Raw genomic sequence first — 25,302 nt, forward strand, 5'->3', positions numbered from 1 at the left:
TAAAATGTCCTGCCATTTCTGGCCCTTCATCCTTGGTCAGTCAACCGTGCTGGGCTTGAGCATGTTCTGCATTTCAAAAACGTTTCCTAAGCTTAGGGCTTGAGGCGAAGCCATTAAAAAAACAAAAAAAACCCAAAACAAAACAGATTTTAATCACTCTGTACTTCCTGTCAAGATAATACATAAAAAAATGCAAGAAAGGTACGCAATTTCTCTAGCTAACGGTTTAAAGTTTGGTACATGAAAATGAGAGATTGTTAAAGTAGAGGAAGTCTGAAAAACAGGCTTAATAGGCCTCAAGGCCAGAGTAAGTCTTGATATCATGTTGCGAGCTTTTAATCTTCAGACCTATGCAGACAGCCTCTGTAAATCTCCCTGTGAACAGATGCTTTATTTCCAGTTGACATTCGTGCACACTGATCCCTCTCATTATCTAGAAGAGGAAAAGCTGTCATTTAAAAGCCTCTCAAGACAAAAGTGAATGTTCCTTTTTCTGTGGCAGATTTCAGGGAGTTTGGAAATATGAAGACAAGCAGGCTACACCAGGTGATGCTGACTCAAGACCAGCTGTCATTGGGAATCTGATAGTCTATTGTCTCTGCTGCTATGTCCCCTCTGCTGGTCCTGAATCAACCTCACAGAAAGTGACAAAATGTGAGGTAAGAAGGACAGATTTAAAATAAAAGGCCAACAGTCAAGTCAGACCTTCAAGATGTGAAATTACTTCTATTTAAGTAACCTAAACTGCTTGATTAACCCATAAACCGCTGACTCCAGAACAGTCCTTTTACCTTGTATGGCTGCGTCTGCTGACGAATGATTGGGGCAGTTAGCTCTGAAGCTGATCCCAGTACAACCATTAAAGGTCGTGGGAACGCAGAGGAGGTTATACTGGAAGCCCCATGGCTGATCTGGGGGCTTTCTGAAGGCAGGACAGGCAGGCACTGGGTGCATGGGTGAGGAGAGGCTAACTGCACACGCCAACACACACACAAGCACACACACTCACATGCAGGCACATAACTCCACCTGTAAGCCCTCCTCACACAGTAACCTTGTACGTGTCAGTAGATGTGTGTGTTTGTGTTGTCAGAGCAAAGTGTATAGCGTATATTATAACATGTTTTCCATTAAAATTCACATTTCTCACACAGTTCTCCTGGTCCTCCATGTTTGATTAGCTGGCTCAGAGTACTTGTAGTTCCATCAAGGAGCGACACATCAGCGACAGAAACAGTTTGTAGTCCACCCCCCCAAAAAACAACAACACTTAGAATGATTCCCCCCCACCACCCAAACATGACACAGTGATTTTGTTTCCCCACATGGCATCACTCAAAGCTAAAGCTGTGGGTTTGTACTGTATGAATGCATGCCATATGTTTGTGACAATTTTTAAGTGTGTGTATTGCTTTATGCTGTATCCTTCTATACTTATAAGGACCTATAATGCACAGCAGTTATCTCAAAACTCTTCCATCCAAATTTACTTTTTAGGCTTTTGAGTTAATTTGTTGAGTTCATAGTCCCAACTTGGCATTTTAGTCTAGGCAGTTTATTCCTACAGAATTATAGGGATCTTAATATGAAATAAAATAAAAGCATTTGTGCTTTGATGTTAATTAACAGTAATTGATTATACTTTTTCTTCATATTTTTGCACTTCTTTAGATGTATTATTCTCCGGTTTGCAATTATATTATAGTACAGGATTTTGTTTCACAGGACATATTCCCAGTAAAATCTCCATATGTTGAGGAATACACAGCAATTAAACGTACTACAATACTACATGGTAGTTTTGTAAATACAATAATAATAAACCCTGAAAAATAAGATAGAATTTGGAATCATATGTAAAAAATCTGATGGTTGATCAGGGCCTGCATTGTAAGAAATGTAGAAATGTATTAGAAATAAAGTTTAGTGTACAAAAATAAAATCATTTTGGTGGCTTTGGTTCAACTTATTGTCTTTTCTTAAGGCTGTAATTGAGCTGTAGTATAGTGTACTATACTGTATTCAATTCAAGTCAAAAAACTTTATTTGTCCCCGGGGAAAGAAGTATAACATTTCGCTATTTTTCCACCGAAAAAAGAAGCTACATAGAAGTATATATTTTTTAAGGACTGCTGCTTTTGAAGGCTTCATTTTGTATATGTAACTCTTTGACAAGCTGTAAACAAGTCTTTCTCCTGTAGTGCATTTGGCATATAGGTCCTCAGAAGTATAGTAGATTTCCGTTAAATGCATGTATGTGTGTGTATTCTCATCGTTACACGACCTCCGGCACCTGTGAGGTTAGCTCAATGTCCATGAGAGATCGTTCGAGCGCTCCTCTTCTCTTCCTCTCCTCCTCTCAGAGGCTTCAGATGTGATTGAAACAAACACAATCGCACAAAGCACATCAAAGTAGAAAATGAAACTAGATTAATAGAATATTACAAAGACTACCACCCCTGCTATCCCACTCTGCTCCCCTCTCAACCCCCCCAGTAATAGATTAATAATAACTATAATGTGTGACAGAGTTTATCATCCTCTGCACAGTGGCACCTTTTAGAGTTTTTTTTTTTTCTTCTTTTTACTAATAATACAATTATCTGTTGCTGATATCAGAGTATCAAAGCTCTATGGCGTAAGAAGATAGACAGAGGTCTCAAAAAGCACCCTGTGCTCTACTGGAGTAAACATCAACACACAGCACAGGCTTTTGGGCCCTCACACCCTTGTAAGGCGTCTTAAAAGTTTAGAGTTTAGGGTGCTATTTGAGACTTGATTAAAGATATAGCAAATGTAAGCACTGGAAGCAGATGGATATGGCATGCATGGTTTAGGAGGTCAATGCTGACATGGCTCATGGATGCGGATCTGAAGTCTGACCCCTAACAGACCCCCAGAATACCGGGGGGCCTCTGATGTGCTGAGCTACATGGCTACTTCTGCTGAGTCACTACACTGCAGGAAATCCTTTGAGAAGAGTACTTAGAGATGTGAACCTGTGATCTAAAGCTAACCTGGAGGCCATGATCTACAGGATACATTTGGAGTAATATTTGGCACAAAGTATGATTAACAATATTTTGCTAATATATGATCAATCCTTAGGCTAACTCATATAACTTTCAATAAAGATTTGTATCCTACTTCTGCCTAAGGCAACATTTGTAATAGCGAATTATGTCAGAGCGTTAGCCGCCTAAGCTAAAAGTAGCAAAAAAAAAGCAGCTAAGGCTAAAGCTAACGTGAGCAGAGGAGTACAGTTTTGTGTTTTCTCTTCCTCTGCTCCTCTTAACATGTTTTATCGTTGGTTAGCTATTCAGCTGGTTTAAAAACGCTTGTCCTGTGCAAATGTACTTTGCCTTTTCTTCTTCTGCTCCCACATAACACACTTTAAGACAACGCCGCAGCGCTGAGCATAAAAAGCCCTTGTGTGCTCCTGTCCTTTAAAAATTAAAAGCCCTTGCTTTTCGAAAAGCAGTTTTTTTTTACCCCCCTTTCACAGTCCGTGACAACTGCTGATGTTGTAGTTAGCTTGCAAAATTAATATTTACACGTGAAGGACAGCGAAAGCTCATCCATGGTGTTACATGTTTGTCCCTTTAAACTCCATTTATGGTGTAAAAAGACACAAGATACAACAGCAGTGTCATCAATTAAACAGTGACTATGGTTTAAAAATGTTTTTATTATCAGGGTCTGCATGTAGTGATGTGACGGTATCAGCTCAGTGTTGTTTCAGGTTTAGTTTATACAAAACAGTGCAATGGTGGCTTTGAGGGGTGGAACAAAAGTGGGTTTGTAATTCCTCTTTGAGCTCACTTTAGTCCCAGAAAAAGTTGGAAAAAGTTAGCATTAATGTCGTTGCTACTTGCGCTCTCTTTCACCCAACTTTACCTTTTTTCGAGGACTGTTTTGTTTCTTCTCACTTACAGCCCCTCCTCCTATTAATGTATAATCAGTTGTTGCCCTTAAAGAAAGTAAGCCTTCATTTAGCAATGATTTATATACAAAGCAACAACACTGGTACCTGTTGATGTTTTTTTGTGATAGAAAGTAAAGTAGCCTCTTGAAAATGAAGCCGATGTGGAAATGCTTTTTCCCCCCCAAATGCAGAAGAGGGAAAATCTACTGTACAAGCTAAATAAGGCAGACTTCATAGTACTACGACTACTTCTTACTGTTTTATTAGCTCAGTAAACATTATGACAGTATGCACCAATCACTAGATTTAGCCTTCTTCAATACAGATTGATATTAATTTGGCAAATTATAGTCTAGTCAATTTGGAGCTACAGAAGGCTTTATTAAGGGTATGCTAGATATTTTATTTTTCAAATATGGTCATTTTTGGCAAACTCGCAGTTGTTTCAGTTTGCTGTGATAATTTTCCAGTTTGTCTTAGAGAGTAAATGACTGTATTTAACGTGACTGGTCATTGACACCTCACAAAGATGACTGCTTACCCTTTATTGCCCTTCTAGTTCTGAGGACTAACGTCTCTATAATGCGTGGTAAATGCATTTGGTTAGCAGTATACAATACAACTGTTTGGTGTTTGAACCTTGATAGAAACATTTGCATGTAACTAGGAGACAACGTGAAAGGTGTGTGCAAGTGTGTGATTGGCAGATAGATTCACCGTGTTTAAATGTTTGGGAGTTAAAAAGGAGGAGAGGCTGTGTGTGACAGCCAATTAGATGGAGCATAAATCTAGAAAAATTAAGAATATTGCACCGGTCATCTCCCAAGTCCATCTATTTGTCATTGACTTTTAACAGATCCTTCTTAGGAGAAGAGATGTGTATTTAAGATTTAAGTGAGCATTTTATTCATTTCTGCAGCTACAGCTTTTGACACTTTGTTCTGGCAATAGAAGAAAACTTTCTACTAAATTCATCTGAAAGATTTTCACTAAGAGGTAGTGGGCAAACATAAAATATGTCCATCTGTTAGTTGAATGTCTTTTGGCTCCACCTTTAAGTATATTCACAGCTCAGCGGTCTCCTGAACCAACAAACCTCCAGAAACCCTCACTAGTCTACACACACACCAGCGGAAGACAGCACCTAAAGAGAGACGGAGAGGGTGGAGGGGATGTGCAAAGACGGTGGCAGTGAGGTGATTCATGGGGCTGTACAGGAAAATGTGGAGGGTGTAAGGTGACAAGTGAAGGCGCACACATAAACGGACATGATTATCTCTTTAGGTGAAAATAAATAAATAAATAAATCTGAAGACGACTTTTGTGGCGAAAAACAGGGGTTAAAGGAAGCACCGATGATCTTGAACTTTTACCTTCATTAAAAACAGTTCTGACCTAGGATCAGAGAGATGGGGGTCCCCAGGATGGAGCTCAGTTCAGTTTCAATTTGGATTTGAAGCAAGCTTTTCCACAGCCAGATAAATCAATAAATATGAAAGGAAATATATAGACGATGCGTATAGAAAAAATTACCACTAGTGCCACAAATGTGCTGCTTCAATAGACAGACTTTATATTTAATTTCTACTTTGATTTGAGCTGAACTGAAAATGAATCAACCCCCATCCTGAGGCAATAGCTTCCACACTTTTTTGTCTTTTTTTTTTTTTTAACCTTTTAATAAACAGAGGCTAAATCCCAAACTCCACATGGACTCACGGACTTTGAGGCACGTTTCCTCTTAGTGTGTGAGTGCTTACTGCTGTCCCACTGTCAAATCATCAAGTGCGTAAGGGCTCTGATGCAGACTTTTCAACGGCAAATGTTATTCACTTTCTTTGCGCATTTTTGCTGACTTGCCCGCAGGACTTAATTTGGGTTTGTTAAAGACGCGATCTTCAAGCCCCCCAAAATGTAAACACGTTTCTGATTAAAGCAGTATGAAATAAAAAAAGGTTTATAAAAAGAACTAAATGTAAACAAAGCTAGCATGGACAAGACGAGGGAAACAAAAAACAAGTTCAGGTGATGATATTTAGCCTACTGAGAAACTTTTGTTTTATACTAATATCACAAAAAGTGTTTTTTCTGAATTTGATAGAATATATAAAACTGTAAAAAAACAACAACAAACATTTACTGGAGCTGGGCTTTTCCCCCAAATATAATAGCGCGTCTTATTTCTAGGCAACGTGTGATGTCATGATCGTGAGTCCCATAATACATTTTTACACCATCTCAAGCGCTCACACACTGCATGCCTGACGCCATTAAAATCCGTGAGGGTTCAGTGCTTCGGCTTCAGAGTGGAGATTGGGATTTGGGCCACAGACAGCTTCTCTGCACTAACGCAAGACTGCTGCTGTCCGAAAGGTCAGGAGGTCCAAGGTCAAAAGGTCAGAGATCACGTACTCTCTCACCCTCTTCCTCTTCTTCCTTTAGTTCACATTATTTTCAGATTTGAGGAGAAGTTGCCCCAAACAGCAAAACCATCAACAATATGCTTTAAAACTTCAAGTTTAAAAGAGGCCAATTTCTAAATCAAACGTGCCTTCATATGTCAGAATTATCAGGTATGACTACAGTGATACGTGGTAAAGTGGAGTCGGGAACAACTTCTCCGTCAGTACCGACCCTGCTACACACACTGACACTCTCACAGGGCTCAGGATTAACAGTTCAAAGGCTTAAAGTTCACAGTTCACAGTCAGTTTATCAAACCCCGTTCCCTCCCCGTCACCCTGTGTGTCCCTGTTTTCATGATCCTCCTTCGAGATTTTCTGATTAGTTGGTTTCTGTAGTCACACCTCTCACACAGGTGTGGTCCTGCGGTTGGGGTCCTTGTTGTAGTCTTTCGTGAGCGTGCTGCTCTGGAGGAAATCCCTCTCTGAGTTGAGAAGGCCGCCCATGCTGCCGCCAGGTTTGGTGCCAGCATTTCCCGCCTCACGCGGGTTCAGCGTGTACATGGGCATCTCAGAGGCAGCGGGCCCCGTGTAGCCTCCTTTACCCAGAGGGGAGGCGTCGCGGCTAGGGACCTCAGAAGAACGAACGCTGGAGCGGCGCCGGAAGCGGTAGCGATAGGAAGGGATGCGGCTAAAGGCGGACTTCTTGATGAGCTCTGTGCGGGACTTGGCCCGTAGTTTACGGTGCTTCTCGATGAACATGTGCACAGCCAACACGCCCACCATCTCTGCCATGATGAAGGAGAGGGCTCCAAAGTAGAAGGACCAGCCATAGGAGTAGGACTTTTTGCTGTCGCTCTGGCCCGGGTCCCCAGAGTTTGCAGAGATATAGACGATAATTCCTATGATGTTACTGAGCCCTGCAAAGAGGAGAAAAAAAGGAGAAGATGATCAGAATTTGGACTGAAATACGACCAGATTCACCAACTCATCATAATAGCTCAGTGCCTCAACAGCCTGTCTTACATTGCCTGTTTGAAGTCGTTACAATGGCGGAACGGAGTCAGAGTAACGACTTTGGTGCTGAGGCTCGTACTGACACGTCTGACCTCTCGAGATTCAACGACCAAACACTACGTTAATTCACCCAACAATCATCATGACCACAAAGGTGCAGGGATACTGGAGCTTTGATTCAGCCAGGAACTCAATGTAAAAGGGGCTAATGTCAAAACTGTAAGAGACCGTAACTGGTTATTTAATGAACACAGACAAAGAAGTTGATGAAGAAGAATCAGAGAAGGCTGTTGCCGTGCCAACAAGATTGCAAGTGTGGAGCCCCAGACAACATTGTGAACAGACCCATACAAGACAATACCAGGTAGGCCTACACATTGTGCAATATAAACCTGTAGGATGACTTCATTTTATTAATACTGAGTAGATAAAACAACGTGAGCATTGAAAAATTAGTCATTAGCATTTTCCCACCGAGCCGTGGCAAGAAGGAAGCTTTAATATTTTGTTTCGCATGAAACTTTAGCACTTATGATATTTAACCCTTTCAACCAAAGCAGAGGAGGAGCATTGCTTCCCAAAAAATCCAATCCAAAATCCATTTTACAAAGAATAATCGTGTGTTTAAAGTTTAGAGAAAGTCCCACTTTCATTGGGAGGAGAGAGACGGGAGTCAGCCAAGGAAAATAAATGAAGCAACGGCTTGAGAGCATGAGAGAGAGGCAGAGAGTCACTGAACACAGCTGGGCTCTCTCATTCCATATCATTAGTCCAGAAAAAAGTGCTCATGCAGTTTGCTGGAACGCACAGGAAGGGGACAATTAGCCAGCAGTAATTAACCAGAATAAGCCCCACACTATTGTGGTAAATAATTACCAATTAGGATCCATAAATCTACTACAAAACCCAATGGGACCCAACACATCCCACTAAACAGCAATTACAGGAGAGTATACGCATGTGTGTGTGTGTGTGTGTGTGTGTGAAATGTATGTGTTTAAAAGGAATTATGTGTCAGCATCCATGTGATGGATTATCTATGAGCATGAATGTGTGTTCACGCTCTCATCGCAGCAGCTTCATGCTGTTCTGTCCGATTGATTAATCAGCTGCTGGATCTTTACTCTCTCAAACATCACGCAGCGTCTTCTGTGAGCTTTGGGCGCCTGACGGGCTTCTTCCGCAAATATTTGAGTGCCACCCCTTCCTCTGTTTAGAGTGGCTCTGCAACGACACACACACACACACACACACACACACACACACAAGCAGCCCCTTGTCGGGATCTCAAATTCAGCTGGCATCCTCATATAGAATTCAAATTTACTCGAACCTGTAAGCTCGGCCTGTCAGACCGCTTCTATCGTGCTAGTCGACTATCACTGCAGAAAAGTTGGCAGCAGTGTTATGTTTAATAGTAGAGATAAACATTGCGACAATTTAGGGGTGCAGCACCAGCGATGTATCGGCTGATATCAGCACTGTTTACAAACATCTGTAAATAATGTGTCATACACCATTATCAGTCGGTGGTATGCTGGCCTGCGGTTTGTTCTGTTGAACGTTCATCAGTTGCCGTTGATATCATGTTCTGATTACAGAGATTACATTATAGTAGCCTCTTTGAATGTTGCCATGTAGTTTACATCCTGAGCTCCCTGGTGCGCCCTCTAGAGGTATCCTCCAGTAACTGCATAGTTAGGTATATGAACAATTGTGTACGTGACGTAGCCAGTTGTGTGCGTTTAATGAAAGGTTGAACAGCAAGTTTATCTCTGGCTTCAGGACAAACAACATGTTTTCTTGCAAAAAATAAATAAAATCTACAACATGTAAATATAAACTGCACAAGAAAGAAGAAAGATAACATTGAGGCACAAACCAAGCAACTCAAAAAAGAAAAGAGAGAGCAGACTAACCTGCAGATACGAAGAAGATCCCTGCACTGAGGATGACGTTGTGTCGACTCCGGTAAAACTCACTGGCAGCCACGCAGAGCCCCCCCAGAAACAACAGACCCACACTCATGATGGGGAAGATGCTGGAGGCTCGCACAGCTCCTGAACACAAAGACGAGTGGGAACCCAATTAGAACACAGAACCGTCTTTTCAGACTCTGCACAATGACAGAGATGAAGGAATGCTTGTCTTGGAAAAAAAAATCAAAAAAATCATTGAATATTTTCAACAATTGGCGACAATTTGTAGCCTGACTTTCCAAACTTAAGTAAAAACGTTTTATTTCTAACTAACAGCAGGAGACATTAAACCCATGTGAAATATGTCAGTTTATTACACTCACAGGACACACAAATAGAAACCCATGCTCAAACGTCTTGCTGCATGCTTGACTGAGTCTGAATCAAGATCATGTTAAGGCATTCAGGAGAGAGAGAGAGAGAGAGAGAGAGAGTAAAAGATGGAGAAATAAACGAGACAGATGGAGAGTCACACTGACACATATGCGAGGCAAAATAACGACGAGCAGAGATGATGACAATGAAAACGAGGCATCAGTAGGAGTGAAATGTTTGTCAGAAGAACTGCATGTGTGAATGATGTGAGAACATATCGGTGAGTATTTACAAACTGCTCTTCCTGTTGTGCTGATTCAGTTGGAAAGCTCAACTCTAAACGTATAACTGTGACATTTCTGCGTTTGTGTTTCTTCATGTGGCTCTTTCTTCTTTACATTTCAAAACATTTCAAGCTTGACATGTCAGCTGCAGCGGCCAGTGGCGTGCGGCCTAGTGTGTAAGCCCCGCCCCTGTGGCCCACACCCCTGGGCAGTATGTAATGGCGGTCACTAGGTCCCTGCTTCTCATTGGCTGGCAGGTTCTGAGGCCTGTGATCTAATTGGCTGCCTCTGGAGATGTTGCTCTGTGTTCAGTGGAGCAATGAAAAAGATGCACACAGGCTGAATCTTCCCCCCTCCCCCCCTGCCCCCCCCCCCCAACCTGTTTTTTTCTTGCTCCGTCCATCTTTACGCTGTGTTTACTGTGAGAGAAAAACAGACCAACCCCCTCCTTCCCTTCCCTCCCTCTCTCGTGCTTGTTTTCTTTTCATCTTATTACTTACTCTATTACTTACTTTCTAGAAATAACAATGATGTACAAATAATATTGTACTAATAATGTACCTGCGCTGAGTAACAAGTAGTAAATGTTTTTTTTCGAAAAAGTAAGCTAAAACTGAGGCTGGTCATTTTTATTTCAATTGTGGTGTATGCTTTTAATGCACGTGTTGTACTTGGGTTAGCGACAAACTCACGTAGAAGATACTCGGCAGCGTCTGCTTCATAGTCGGCGTCCTCTGGGAAGTGATCAATCTTCTTACACACACCTCTGAATGTTCCTGTTGGGGAGAGAAACAGAAAAGTTCAGTTAAAAGGAAATAGGACTGTTAATCTGGTGTTTATTTTTAAAGGTCCTGTATCTTACTTGTTTTTCTTCTTCTTAAGTTTAAATAAGTCTCAGAGCTCCCCAAAACATGTTGGTAGTTTCTTACTAAAACATCCCCCCTACCCTGTACTTGGTCATGTCTATTCAGAACAGCCCGTTTCTGTGCCTGTAGCTTTAAGTGCAAGTGAGCTGAGTTTGACCAAACCCTCTCTGTTATGGTTTGGGAGGCTCGGACTTTCATGCACCATGCCTAATTGTTTATAGTGAGAAAGCAGACTCAGAGGGTCAATCTGAACCGGTTGTAGTTTAAGAAAAATGGCCATCAGAAGTAACTAATCTCATTAAAACACATTCATATGTCCCTGACAAAGCAGTGTCAGGGACACTTTGGATATGTGGCTGCAGGAGCTGACAATCAAACCCTCGACCTTCCAGTTGAGAGATGACCAACTCTACTCTAACTGAGCCACAGCCGCCCCTAATGACGTCACTGCTGAAGCATTGCCTATGCCATTATACTCAGGCCTACATCCAAAAAGTGTGAAAGTATAGAGTAAGAAATCATTGCTTGTTTAAATAAGAACCAAAGCCTTAATTGGAACACGTTTGGAAAGAATACCTGAGGCCAACTGGAGGCAAACGTGTTAGTACACAGTCAGAAAAGACAGATCGTCTACCAGGAGGACAGAGTCAGTCAATCTGACATCACGTGTATCGGATTTAAAGTGCATTACCCAATTTTAAGCGTTTTGTCAATAATCAATCACATTTTGGTCTGATTGTGTTACACCGAGGTTGAAGACATGAATACACATCAGAAGCAGGTAAAAAAATGGCAGAAAAGAAAGAGAGAGTCGTAGAGGTAGGGAGGGAAAGAGAGTGAAAGACGACGGATGATGCAGGACAGAGTGGAAGCCTTCAGGGCATGTGTAGAAAACACCAATGAAAAGCATTATGACACACACACACACACACACATAACCACAGCTACTAAAATACAGACATTAAGCGTACACACATATCAAACAGGCCCATTGCACTGATATATGAACTCCATCAATCAGGCATGTAAAGCCTTCTGCATCTACATTGTTTATATCAGTGTGTGTGTGTCAATTGCTGTGTGTGTGTGTGTTTGTTGTATTGACTAGGATGCAGTATCCCACGAGTGTCCCGTGTGTCAGGCAGAGAGTGAGTCATCCTCTTTAGTGCGAGTCCTTCCCTAATACACACATATCTGTTGGCGTGTGTGTATCCTCTTCGCTCCAACCCATCATTCAGTCCCATTCACACATGGTCAACACCACAGGGGATGTGAAAGAAAGCTGTGTGTGTGTGTGTGTGTGTGCTGGTGTGTGTGGACTCAGCAGGGATGAAGGGGAAGAGGAGAGAGAGCGAGATGAAGGAGGATGAGGAGAGGAGGAAGTACTGGTTGAAAGCGGTTTGGTGGTAAAACGACGCAGGAGAATTAGAGAGAAATTGGAGGATAGAGGCCCGAGATGAACAACGAACGACTCAACACTAATTGCTTATTTGCATATGAAGAGCTCCTTCCAAGTACACACACACACACACACAAATTCATTCATAAATTGATTCATCAGCTCGTGCCGTGAGCAAGGATAGTGACTAAACTTGGAGTTATACTTTGACAACGAGACTTTAATATTTAACAAAAAACACGAGCATTTATATTGTATGGATTTTTTTTCCATCAATTGTTCATACATCAGTACCTGGAACTTGTGGCTTTTTTAAGTGCATGTCCACACAAGTCAAAATGAGCATGGCAGAGTATGTTTACATTTCTCTCACTGTTCTCCTAGTCCAAGGTTTGGGGCATCACAGGGACACGATACGCAGAGGTGCTGCTTGTCACCAGCAGGTGGCTGGGACTTCACCTGGAGGTGCCTATGTGAATGTCCTTTCAAATATAAAGACAGTCTCTCTGGTGGACCTTGTGATTCAGGTTCCAGCTTGATTAATCATCTGAGGTTAAGTCATGGTCTTCAGAACACCTGCAGTGGAAAGCAGCAGTCGTGTAATGTTGTTTGTGCAATCGATATACTGGGATGGAACATTTTTCGAGGGTCTTTTCAAGCAAGGATAAGTAAAAGTTTCCATTCTAAAAAGCCAGAGTACAATGTTCCTTACAGCTAAGTAATTCCCCGTGTTGTTGGTTTTGGTTTTCTCCTGAGAAATGTCAACACCAAAACGTAAAGCTCTCCTTTCTCCTTGAATGTGGCCTCTTTGGACTGCAGTAACGCACAGTATTGTAGCTGTAGCAGTTTAATGTTGAGGTGAAAAGCATCATCAGTCAGAGCTCTGCCTCGTGTCTGTCCAACACAGAATTCATTATACCTCCCGCCTTTTAATGCATCAAGCCATACTGATGAATGTCTGTGAAAAATCTGCACACAAACGCACACCAAAGAACACACAGATAGATGGCTGCTTTTATTTGCATCTGAGTGGCTGAGAATCTAAATCACAGTTGGAAAAACACACACACACACACACACACACACACACACACACACACACTAATCACCTCACACTTCTTTGTTAGTTAACAAAATGATGTCACACAATAACTCAATAACTCAAGCGTATAAAACACACACACACACACACCACCATGTAAAAATCATGTAAAAATAGTTTAACATTTAGCAGGTTTAAAAGCTTAAAAAAAATTAAATGACAGTCAGACCACGACCTACAAGGCAACAGATTGAATGTTGCACTACTAAAACTGTTTCTTCTCTGCAAACAGAACAATGAGTCGTAGAATAACATGTTACTATGTCATGTGAAAGGTCTAAAATGTAGTGCTAGTGTTCCTCAAAAATGATCTTTCATTTCTTTTTTGGAAAACAAACAAACACATTACCTCTTTTTTTTTTTTTTTTTTGAGACAGAGCACCCAAAACACTTTTCTTGCAGCTGTTCCCAGATAAGTCCTTGCCCTGGACAAATTGGCAAACCTTTTTTTTTAATGGTGAATTTTTGGGTTTTTATTTATTGCCTTTATTACTGGAATATCTCCCTTATGCTTAAATGTATAAGCACCTTTACCAGTCTATTAACAGGGTTGATAACTGTGATGTATTTGTAATGTTGTCCATTCATTAGGAACACAATAACATTGCTTTTACGTTCTTAAAAATGAACCCAGACCCATTTCTGAAACCAAACGTGCATGTGTGTGTTTTCATTCATTGGTTTACACTTGTCACATGTTTTTCAGCCATCACTGAGGTTTTGAATCGGTACCTTCATATGCTGCATCAGTGAGTGAGTCAGTAACTGTCGCAAAGGCTTACTTCAAGTGTCACAACCAGCCTATGATCTCATCAGAAAGAGACCGGTGAAACACACACACGCACACGCACACACACTTCAGAAGAAGTAGGCCAAACTATTTATTGTAAATGAGCTCCTACAGTTTATTAATAAATGTATCACAGAGACTGGCTCAGAGATAAATGCATTACTTTCATGAATTAAAAAGCTTTCAGATGACTGTGCTTCTGATAGCATTCCTCTGTCTCTCCATTTTACAGTTCTGCTTTTCATATCTGTTCTCTGAACAACTCCATTTCCCCTGTCTCGACTCCTCAATCTGCTTTGGCTACTTTCTTGCTTTTCATCTACCAGCAGGTGTAATGTGTGATAGCACGCTGATTATACTGTACCCGCAACTGCTATGGTTGTTTTTCTTAAATATCTTCACAAATATCATAAATCTTTTCAGAAAACATCAACAGAGGAGAAATGAGAAGGCAGTGATGAGACTAAAACCTAAAACCTTTCAGAAATGCGTTCATCGGAAGTCTTTGATTCTCTTTTGCAGTTACACAGATGCAGCTTATGCATAAAAAATACACAGTTACATGTAGCTAAATATCAACCTTCACATCTCTTTTAAACTATCTTCTTTCTCTTGACTTCCCCGTTCAGCTCACTGTCTGCTTAGATTTATCTGCTTAATTGTCTTTTTTCCACATTACAGAGCTGATTCTTTCAGGATTTATTCACACTCTCTGATTTCCTTTCATCTTTTACTTTCATCTTCTTGTATTTAAAACTATCCAATAAAATACATGACTGCTATAACAATTTGGTATAAATTAACACACATCTTCTGGATGTTCACAATGGCACATTAAAAAAAAAAAAAAGACGATTGAACTCTTTCCATACTGAAACACTTATGTATTGATTAGGGATGCTTTAAATGGACTAATATCCTAGCTAGTTTAAAGTAAGTTTAACCTACTAAGCTATAGATAATGGAACACTGAGAAAACACAATTTATTTAAAACTGTAAATTAATTTGGTATGTTGAGTGAGGCTAACGTGAGCAGCGCTAGCTCCGCCATTCTTTGGTTCTCTTTGCAGCTTCACGTCCATGACATCACTGATGTCCCAGTCGATACGCTAGTTTAGCCTGACTTAGCGTTAATGAACTTCATTAATTAATACTGCAAACAGCTCTTCCTACAAGGTGCTTTACGTTCACTGTGCTTGTTTACATCCTGGTAACTGAAACTACAGCCAGTTTGTGGCTACAGCATGACTAGTGGCAGACGGCTGTGTTGAAGGTTGAGCACAACATTTGACTGGCCAAACTATTGATAATACCTTTAACAGCATTGTAATTCTGTTGCTGACGAGGGTGATGACCTTTAATTGTTTAGTCGACTAAACGTGCACATCCCTGGTGTTATTGGTGTTATGTAGATTTAATCAGGAACATCCCAAAGAGTCCTTCAACTGGGAGAAAACTGATTTGTACAAATAAAAGATGAGGCGGGGATTTGAACTCATGACTAATGCTGGAGTTCTTGTTGTTCATTCAGGCTCTCTCTCAAGAGAGCTTCTCCATCCCTAATCAGTCCATGTGTTGGCCGAAAGCTCCGTAGTGGCCTCTATAAACCCAAACACATGCACACACAAACATGCGGAGAATATAAAGCATTTTGTCAAACAGAGGAAAGAAATAGGAGGGAGTGAGCCAAAGAGAGGAAAGGGAAGTTGAAAAGGGGAGCAAATTGGACTGCTTGTTTCCTCAGAGCGCCTCTGACAGCTCATTGTGGGTGACTGTGCCTCTTCCTCTCTCTCCCACCCTGTATCTACCTCGCTCGCTCACTCTGATTACCTCTTTCCAGGCAAAGAAGAGAGGGAGGAAGAGGCTAGTTTCCACGGTGATGGCTGATGAAAGAGAACGAGACAGGTTCTGCTTGGTTGCACACCTCCCCTCTTTCTCGCTCTTCTTATCCCCCCTTTTCTCAATCTGTTTTTTTTTTCTTCAAACGCCCATGTTCTCGTTCCCCCTTTCCTTCTCCAAAACATTTCTTTGTTCCTGTTTCAGATTTTCTCATCCCCCCCCCCCCCCCCCCTCCCCCCCACACAAACACATACACACGCACTCTTATTAACTAAATAACCATTGATCCATTTCCAACCTAGCTTTCATCTTCTCTTTCTCTCACAGGCTTGTTTCAGGCAAATAGAGCAACACTGTGAAATTTATATGGGAACCCATATATATATTTATATATATTGCTGAATGCATGTTGATCTTAAAACACTACACACCAACATGCAGACTTCAATCCTCTGATGTGGTCGTCCTCAACATTTTGAACATGGCTGCAGGCCTTGGCTTTTCGTGAAGTCCCAAAACCATGACCTCTTTCTAACCACTTTCCAGATCAACCCAAAGGTGGCTGATATGGTTCTTCATCATGCAAACATACATAACTTTTTTTTTTTACACTTTGCTTTGTTCCTGTGTTAGCCCCGCATCCCCAGACCAGCTTGCAAGTAAAAATGAATAGAAAGAAATCTCATTTCATTTTGATTTCCCAGGATGTCACTAACTGTCACTGATCAAATATACAAAAAAATAAGAGCTGCAAGTCCAGTGTAATACACGACGTGACATGGTAGCCAACTCATACCCTTACCTGTACGTATAGTGAACCACTGTCCACTGAAGGGGACCATTTTGTTTAGTGCTGGTTTGATAGAATATTCAGAAAGTTCAATATCAACCATATTGATGAAAATACCACAATGATGCTGAGACCCACTTCATGTTGGAGAAACACTTCTGAGTGGCCTGACCTGAATCATGTCAGTTGGAAAACTACATGAACAACCACTGTAGACACAACCACCAAAAGCTCTCTGAAAATGCTCGAGATACGACGCAGGTCTAAAATGTACTTTTTGTAATATTACTTAGAGAGACAATTTATTATTCCACGATGAGCAAGCACCTGGCAACAGCAGGAATAAATGTCTCCCTCTAAACAGGCAGAAACCTCGAGCAGAACAGATCCAGTGGTAGATAGCCATATTTATTCATTCAACCTTTATTTAATCTCGAGATATCACAGAGAGCATGCCCTCATTTAAAATGACACGACCAGATGGGCCGAGAGAGTGGACCAGAGGGAAGATAGAGGGAGAGAAATCTTTGTGTTCCCTGGCTAATTAGATGAGGCATTCTGATAACGAAACAGCAGGGGGGGGGTTCTTAAACAATTTCACAACGTTCGAAGAATATGTCATCTTAAATTGCGTTTCATTGTGTGCCCTTATGTTAAGATTTCTCGTATTTGTAACTAAAGTGTCCAAGAAAAATAGTCCACATACGTTAAGTCATAGTATATATAGTCTATAGGTCTTAAATCCTTCCGAGCTCCCTATATTACCACATTTCTGCACTTATTATTGCCCCATCCTCCCTGTCAAACATTTACTCCACCATCCTCTCTCTTTCGGCTCTTTCCTTCCTCCGCCTGGGTTGATCGTTTTTTGCCCCCATCTACGTTTAAACCCCTGTTTCTTCTCTCTATTACCAGGTGATCATTTAGATCCCTGGCGCGGTCAAACACTCCCCAGAGATTCACCTGAAACCGAGGCCATGCTCAGCTCATCCATCACTTTCCAACTATTACCACCATCCTCCCTTGTTTCTCCCATGCACATTGTGGTCGCCTCTTCATTCATGCTCTGTCTCCGTCCTTTAACCCCCCCCCACTTCCTTCCCTCCTCAGCTCCTCGCTCTCGCTCTCTCGTGCTCATTTATCACAGCAGGAGCTTAACACTTCAGTACACCTGCACAGACACAAAACAGATTTACTGAACACAAAAATTACCAACCGAACAAAACATGCTAACTGTTTGTTGATAAAGAAAACCCCAAAAAGGTTTCTTTGCACACCAAACCATGTTGTTAACTAGGATTTAAACCTCAAAGTACACGTTAAAAAAACGTATCCCTGTAAAACATTTGTGTGATTTGTGTCGCCTTCTTACTTGAAGTGCACATTCTGTCCCTGATTCTTATAATGTGTACACAAAAAGTCTTCTGTTTTCTCGCAATATGTCTGCCTATATCAATGTATTTATGTTGAATCACACTGAGTGGTTCCATTTTCAGGAGACAGGGAACTTTAAAGATCGGGACTTCTTTCTGGGCATAAACCCAATTTCTGTGTTTGAGTTCTACTTATTTTTCCTTTGCTGAAAAACAACTTGTTTGAAGTATTCTGCTTTTGGAGATAAGACCAACTTAAACAAGCATTAAACCGCTAGGCCAGATATGGATAATATTAAAAAAAAAAAAAAACGGTAAGACTTTAAAGATTTCCCTGTTACCTGATTTAGAGCACTAATCTTACCTTACCATCAATTTCAATACATGTGTCTATAATCAGGAGATGTTCTGACACAAATTATAGGATAAGATGGTATTGGGGTGCTTATCTCACTAATGAATAACGTTTAATGCAACAGCCATGTTCACGTTTTCTTCAATAGCTAATGAAAGCTAAATAGCTGTATGATACATGCTGCACAGTGCATATGCATGACTGCTCTATACATTTTCTACAAGAACACTGCATACATGATGTTTTCCAACCCCCTCTGTCATCCCATCTCTCACTCAGCTGCTCTCTGATGTAGCGCGGAGTACGAGCCCGCACGTACGAGTCAGAGACATCCATTTCCTGTCACTTTATGAGGCGTTTATGAATTATGAAACTGTGACAACTGGGGACGTGGAATGAGCAAAGGGGGGGATAAGATGGGCAGAATGAGAAAGGAGAACTAATTCACTTGATCGTGTATGTGCGTGTGTCAATGAGTGTGTCACATGTGGGCCTGCATGTTGGCGTGAATGTGTGCATGCACTGACATTGTGCTGACATTGTGTTAACTTGGCGTACTGCTCCTGCAGCTGTGCTTATTTGGTGGCTTGGGAATATCCTCGAATTTGTCTATTTATTCATTCAATTATAAGTCTCTGTATGTGTACGTGTATGTAAATGAGAGTGTGTGTTCACTAAAGCTTATACCTGTGCCATCTGGCCCTGTAATAGCCTTCTATGCCCCCTAGAATGAGATGGTTATGACTGGCTGCATCACACACACACACACACATCCACGCACACACACACACGCTTCTACTTCAGGCAATGCATCTTTTTCATGGTAATTGAAAACAAAGTTCTAAATGCAGAGTATTTTCAGAGGATCAAAGTCAAATCATATACAGTGAGGGATGTCTGAAGGCCTAATGAATGAACAATCAAAACAGCTCCACGTCTTTGACCTCACAAGAATATAAAGGCGACACAACCTCTGTATATAATCTTTTTTTTCAGACATTTTTGTAAGCGACTTGTAATATCAGGGGATATTATTAAGAAATGGATCCCTCATGACGTTAGTGTTTTACTTTAATATTCTCAAACTATCCCCCAGGTCATGACATCTCCTCGTAACATTTGTGACCATCAAAAGGCTACAACATAACAAAGTTCATGCTTATTAAAACGTCCCTAAAAATGTACGTGCGTGTGTACACTGCACATCCATCTTTTCATTTTGTTCTTCCCGTGAACCTGTCTCCACGCTCTGTAACCTGGATTTGCACCTAGAATCCTGTCAAATCGCTCATTTATATTTCGTCAGTGCAGCTTCTGTAATTCTCAACGGGAAAGAGACACGGGAAAAGACACAGAGGAAACGCCAAAATAAAATCCCTTCTGAGATAAAATGACACAGTCCTAATTGAAAATAAATGATCTCATGACTTCTGAATGGGTGGAATATGGAAAGTTATTACCAAGGAATGTTATTAACTTTCATCAAATTAATGACATTGCTATTGTGCTATCTGCTATTATCACACATAACGAGGAGTATCCTGGTAATACTAGTCCCGTGCAAGTGAGGAATTAATAGAAATGTGATGTACAGTTTCAGCCTTTAAGTAGCTAAAATGTTCCAACAATAATAACGCTGGTTGTGCTGTGGAAAAGCATGTCATTTTTGTCTGCATGAGAATGTCACCCAGTTTAAACCAACACATGTTTTATCCTTTTGCCAACACGGTTAACAGCCAGAGGAGACCATATTGGCTTCCATAGAAGGGACTTCTCAGTCACAGTTACCCACACCACCTCTGAATGAACATTTGTTTGCAGTTATTCAATCTATACACGCATCATGAACACAGTAGATGCATTTAATTCATACACTTCCCTGACATTAGGTTAGAAAGCAGCTGATTTCACCTCTCCTCACACAAACAGACTATCGAGTTTCACTAGGATCTATGTTATCTCAGCAACATTTGGAAATCCGAAGGGAAGGGTTAAGGAAAGGCTGAAAAGACACAGCATGCAGAATGAGCCATGGTCAAAGCCCAGACTCAAAACCTGTCTCAAAAGCAGGCTTCAACTACTTACAAATGAAAGTTTACTGTAACAGATCTAATGGATCTCCTCAAACTATCACTGCCCCATTAACCTAAAGCCTTGTCTAGACTCATAGACAGAGAGCTTGATGGCAGATGGCTGTTAACCAATGTGTCTGGTTTTGTTGGAGGTTTCTGCCTGTTAAGTTTTTCCTTCATTAATGGTTGATTCATGTTTGTACAGACTGATTGAGGATTAAATGAAGCAGACAGGCAACCTGGGTTTTTAGACCAAACATGATGTGACAAAATGATGTGGAGTTAAAACTGTAACAAACAAGGCTGTTCTAGTGATCTTATTATAAGTTTGACCTTATTTTGCATTAACTTTACATTTCTATGGGTGAGGTTAGTGAGTTGTGAATGGTAGGCTACACTGGTGCTACATTACATATGACTGATGGAGATGAATGTGGGCACAGAGGCAACCAAAAAACACACTTGTTTGAATATGGATTTTACAGTATCACGATATACAATCTAATTTCTCGAAGAATATTCAAGACAATGATCTCAAACTACTTAACCACAGATTGCAAATGTGTACAGTGTTGTCCTTTTTGATTTGTTTTTTTCTGTATGCAAAATCATAGCAAATGAGGAAAACCTCAGTGAGTTTTGAGGCTTAAATAAAGGTATGAATGAATTTGGATCCAGTCCAGGTAATGGCCACTGGATGACTCAAGAAAAAAAAATTAATTGAACCCACTTTCTCTCCAAAAGTATAATGTCAAAACAGGTTTTTCAACGGCGGCTATTACACTCAGAATTGTAATAGGATAATGTGATTTATCCACAATAATGCAAAACACTTTGATTTCTATTGCACATTTCATACCAAAGTAACCTGAATGTGCTTTGCTGAGAGAACCATACTTGATCCCACACAAGCAGGCACTTTTACAGCAGTGGCAAGGAACTCCTTTTGACAGACAGAAACATTGAGCAGAACTAGACTTATTGGTGCACAACCGTCTGCCTTGCCTGGCATTAATGGCTTAAAGCAATGTGTGATCAGTGAGCTTCTGCAAAAGTTGACAGGTTTCTCAACTGTCAGTGGTTGCCAAATGCACACTCAAACCAAACACCAACCATGGCGATGCCATGCTTCCCAAATTTGTTGTCTGCTTTCCAACTATATAACGCAACAAGATGATCTGGCTCGAAAATGAAGATCCAGATCTTCATAACACAGTGTATGAGAGTTCCCAGAAACAGTGTGCAGATGTAGGTAGTTGTTAATGGTGCAGCTGACTAATAACCCTTCCAGCTGTCTGTTTGTGCCTGTTTTATTTGTGCCTCCAGCTATGTAGTGTGTTGACAACAACATCACATTAATTCATTTTCTATTTTATTGTGTTGCAGAGGAACTGAGGCAATTGTGAACTCAGGGAAGGACAGCTTCTAAGGAACTGAGTTTGGGGGGATTATAGGATGCAGACACACACACGCACGCGCGCGCACGAACACACGCACACGCACACACACACACACAGACACACACACTGGGCACACCGCCAGTGCTCTTCTGGTGTGAGACAGACAGAGGCAGACTCCAGGAAAAACAGGATGGGTTTTGTGTGCGCGCGCGCGCGTGTGTGTGTGTGTAAGTGTGTGACTTAAACAGACATCTAGAGACACGTTCACGCACGCGCACACTAGCAACTCATACACATACATACACACGCAGAGAGACAGAGCGCCAGTCAGTCAGACTGATCACGTACCTTCCAGACAGCAGGTTCGCCAGAGGCCGGAGTGCGTCATCACCTCCTCGTTCTTGCGGCTCGTGTCGTTGTCACCGCTGTTCTTCGTGCGGCAGACCCCGCGCGAGTACAGCCAGTAGTCGGTACCGACGGCGATGGTCATGAGGCTGAAGGCGGCGAACGCGCCCACCGTCGTCACGAGCATCTGGACGCCGCGGTCACACATCAGCATCTTCATATAGGCGGCTCCTGTTTGACTTATTATTTTTTCTCCTTTCTCTTTTAGGTTCACCCCTTAATTTCCTTAATATCCCGCGAGACTTTGTGAGTCAGGGTAAGGGGGTCAACAGAGAAGCATTTCGAATATATAAAGGCAGAAATTACAGGTGAGGGTGTGAATTCATCAGTACGGAGCGATGAAGGAAACACTTGCTTTGCTTGTCCGTTGACTTGACAGAAGGCTCGTGGCAAAGGGCGGGAAGGTGGGAGGGCGGCGCGTCACTTTCTCGCGCATCAAAAACCGGTTTTCACCACCACCAACGACACCACCATCATTAAAACACGCACACACCGGGGGGGTTTAACGACCACCGGTTGTACCCAGACTGCCTGACACTGCCCTCACCCAGTCAGTGCGAGGTTGCCACATTCCAGCTCTCCTTCCCTTCTTCCATGTAGCTGTCAGTCCCGGAGTGAGTCGCGTTTCAGCCGCGTTGTCCGCAAGTAACCACGAATCTCCTCTTCCTTCTTCTCTTCTTTACTCCCCGTCTTTCACCTTCCTTCCTTCCTTCCTTCCCTCCCCTTTTTCTTAACTTCTGCTCCTTTTCCAAAACAGCCCACTTATTAATCTGTTCACCATTAACAGTCTTGGTCTGCGTGGAGGGACTCCATCTTTAAAACAACAACAAAAAATGGGTATCTGTTGGATGTGAGCGCACAGTATTGGTAGAGATGATCTCGATTGTGTTTCTAGTCGAACATGGTTCATGAGGCGGTTCGCCCCTCACTCACCGCTGGATTTCTTGACCGGTGAAGGTTCTCCTTCGACAATCTCTGTCTCAGCAGCGCCAGAGGCGGTCGCACAGTGGATTTATCTTCTCTTGTTCGGTTTCCGGCTAAATTGCTGAATGAATGGACGAATGAATAAAGCCCATACCTCAGCTATGACGAGAGGGTGGACGCTGACCAAGATCCGTCGTGTTTCCTCCTCTCCAGCTGTTGACTCACTGACATGTTTTCCCCCCCTTCCTCCTCGATGTCCAAAGCATGCAACTCTCTCTCTCTCTCTCTCAGATTCAGCCTATTTAAGACATCATCTGCAGTGGAGAGAAACACGGCACGGTAATTTAAATAAGCTTTAAATAGGCACCAACAGAATAAAATAATTTATCCAACCAAAAGAGCGAGTCTTCGTCTTTCTGTCGCAGCTGAAGTTCAGTCCCCACCCGGACAGACGGTCAGATAAGACGCCTGCTGATGGAGCCTGTAAGACAGCTACACCCGCCTGGGTTTGCTCCCAAGAAACGTGCCCGTTGGTACAAATGAAAAAAAAATGACAGCCGTCGCCTCCTCCTCCTCCTCCTCCTCCTCCCCCCCCCCCACTCCTCCTCCTCGTAGCCTTCCTCCTCCTCCTCATCTCGGTCCAACCAACACAAACTAAAACTAACCGCGCGTCTCGTCTAACTCCGCCCAAAGCCGCACTGCTCAGGTCGGATTGGACTCGGGGTTTGACAGTGCCTTTCAGGAGCTAATCGTTTTCAGTGACTGTTGTCCGTCCCGCCCACCGACGCAACGCTGTCAGTGGACTATAAAAAAAGGAGGCTCCGTTGAGAAGCTGTAATATATTTTTCCTGTGTTTTATAGGAGGGCGAATGATGAGAGAAACAACTTTCTATAGCCAACATATTGCCTACCATTGTTAAAGCACAGTGGCCTATTGAGAATGTTCTCAAAGCAGGTGGGAAAACACATCATTAAAGATATTGGACTAGTGAAACAGAAATGATGATCAGATGTGTTTCCTAACCACCGCGCGGTGCCGCTTGCCGCTTTGGGAGCGTCTCCCTCTCCTGCAGAGCTGTCCGTGGTGCTGAATTTAAGACGGGACGCGCGTTGGCGCTGTCCATGGTGCTGAGTTGTAGCAGAGAGTTGTTGTATTCTCCACTGTGTTTGCCGCGCAGCAGCACCCTGCACCGCGCTGATTAGAAGAGAGAGAGAGAGAAAGAGAGATTGGCAAGCGATGCATGAAGAATCGCGCCCGGGAGAGAAGCAGAGACGCCACTTAAAGAGCCACGGACCGTTTTTAATGATTCCACTCCAGCGAGGCTTCCACACAAGGCGGTCTGAGCTTCACAGTTCACTTAACACGCAGGAGTGCGTATGTGTGCACAACGATTTGCGCGTACTGAAAGCGTGTGGCTGTTTATGTCTGCGTTCACTTTACATTGATGTGTACAAGGACGTGCATGGACGAGTGTGTGTGTGCGTGTGTGTGCCGCAGGCGGCTGAGCAGATCTGACTGTTTTAGAGCTCATTGTGTTGCCTGTTTAAACAGCAATGAATGAAGCTGTCTTCCTCACCGGATACCAATACAAATGATTGGATGAGGGGACTGCAGGGATGGATAAATGAACGTTTCCTCTGTTATTTGTACGTTTTTATTTACTGGTAGTGTCTTTACCTGTTGTCTACCTTTAATGAGAAAACAAACACAAAATATTTATAAATGAGAACGAATAAAAGGCCACACACCGACAACTGACACATATACAACAACATAGAGACTGTTTCAAATTTCACCAGTGGTGTAATGTTATTTTGTGGAACAAAACACAATAGTATAAGCAGAGTGGTTATGCGTATCAATGCAGTAGCACTAACTACCTGACTGACTGATTTACAGGCTGACTGTCAGGCAGTAAGTGACTTAAAGATGGCATGTGTGATGGACTGACAGAGCAACAGGGTTGTTTGGAATTGGAGTTTGTCACTCTGACTGTAAAATAAACAGAGGAATTAAGGTGATTAAAAATAATCAGAAAGGTAGAAAAGTGGAGAGAGAGAGTG

The 25,302-nt window shown here is 42.1% G+C and overlaps 1 protein-coding gene across 2 annotated transcripts; it reads right to left on the reverse strand.

Annotated features, from left to right (window-relative positions):
- Positions 1-1,123: 1,123 nt before the first annotated feature.
- Positions 1,124-23,887, reverse strand: cacng3b (calcium channel, voltage-dependent, gamma subunit 3b). 2 transcript variants are annotated; one of them, XM_079365846.1, is made up of 5 exons: positions 23,248-23,887; positions 22,258-23,127; positions 10,615-10,698; positions 9,264-9,404; positions 1,124-7,247 (listed from the first exon to the last, which is right to left on the reverse strand). In XM_079365846.1, the coding sequence occupies exons 2-5, from the start codon at positions 22,472-22,474 to the stop codon at positions 6,736-6,738; spliced, it is 954 nt and encodes a 317-aa protein (XP_079221972.1). In that variant the 5' UTR covers positions 22,475-23,127; positions 23,248-23,887; the 3' UTR covers positions 1,124-6,735. The 2 variants fall into 2 exon arrangements, with proteins under 2 accessions (XP_079221972.1, XP_079221971.1); XM_079365845.1 differs by having other exon boundaries at positions 22,258-23,887.
- Between the last annotated feature and the right edge of the window lie 1,415 nt (positions 23,888-25,302).

The sequence above is a fragment of the Symphodus melops genome (genome assembly GCF_947650265.1).
Source record: "Symphodus melops genome assembly, chromosome: 17".
Lineage (NCBI taxonomy): Eukaryota > Metazoa > Chordata > Actinopteri > Labriformes > Labridae > Symphodus > Symphodus melops.

Coding starts and splice junctions, on each gene's coding strand:
- cacng3b (XM_079365846.1), bottom strand. CDS start 22,474: ATGAAGATGCTGATGTGTGACCGCGGCGTCCAGATGCTCGTGACGACG. Junction 9,405..10,614: donor CGCTGCCGAGTATCTTCTAC/GTGAGTTTGTCG, acceptor CTTTGTGTTCAG/GAGCTGTGCGAGCCTCCAGC. Junction 7,248..9,263: donor GATCTTCTTCGTATCTGCAG/GTTAGTCTGCTC, acceptor TCCTCTTTGCAG/GGCTCAGTAACATCATAGGA.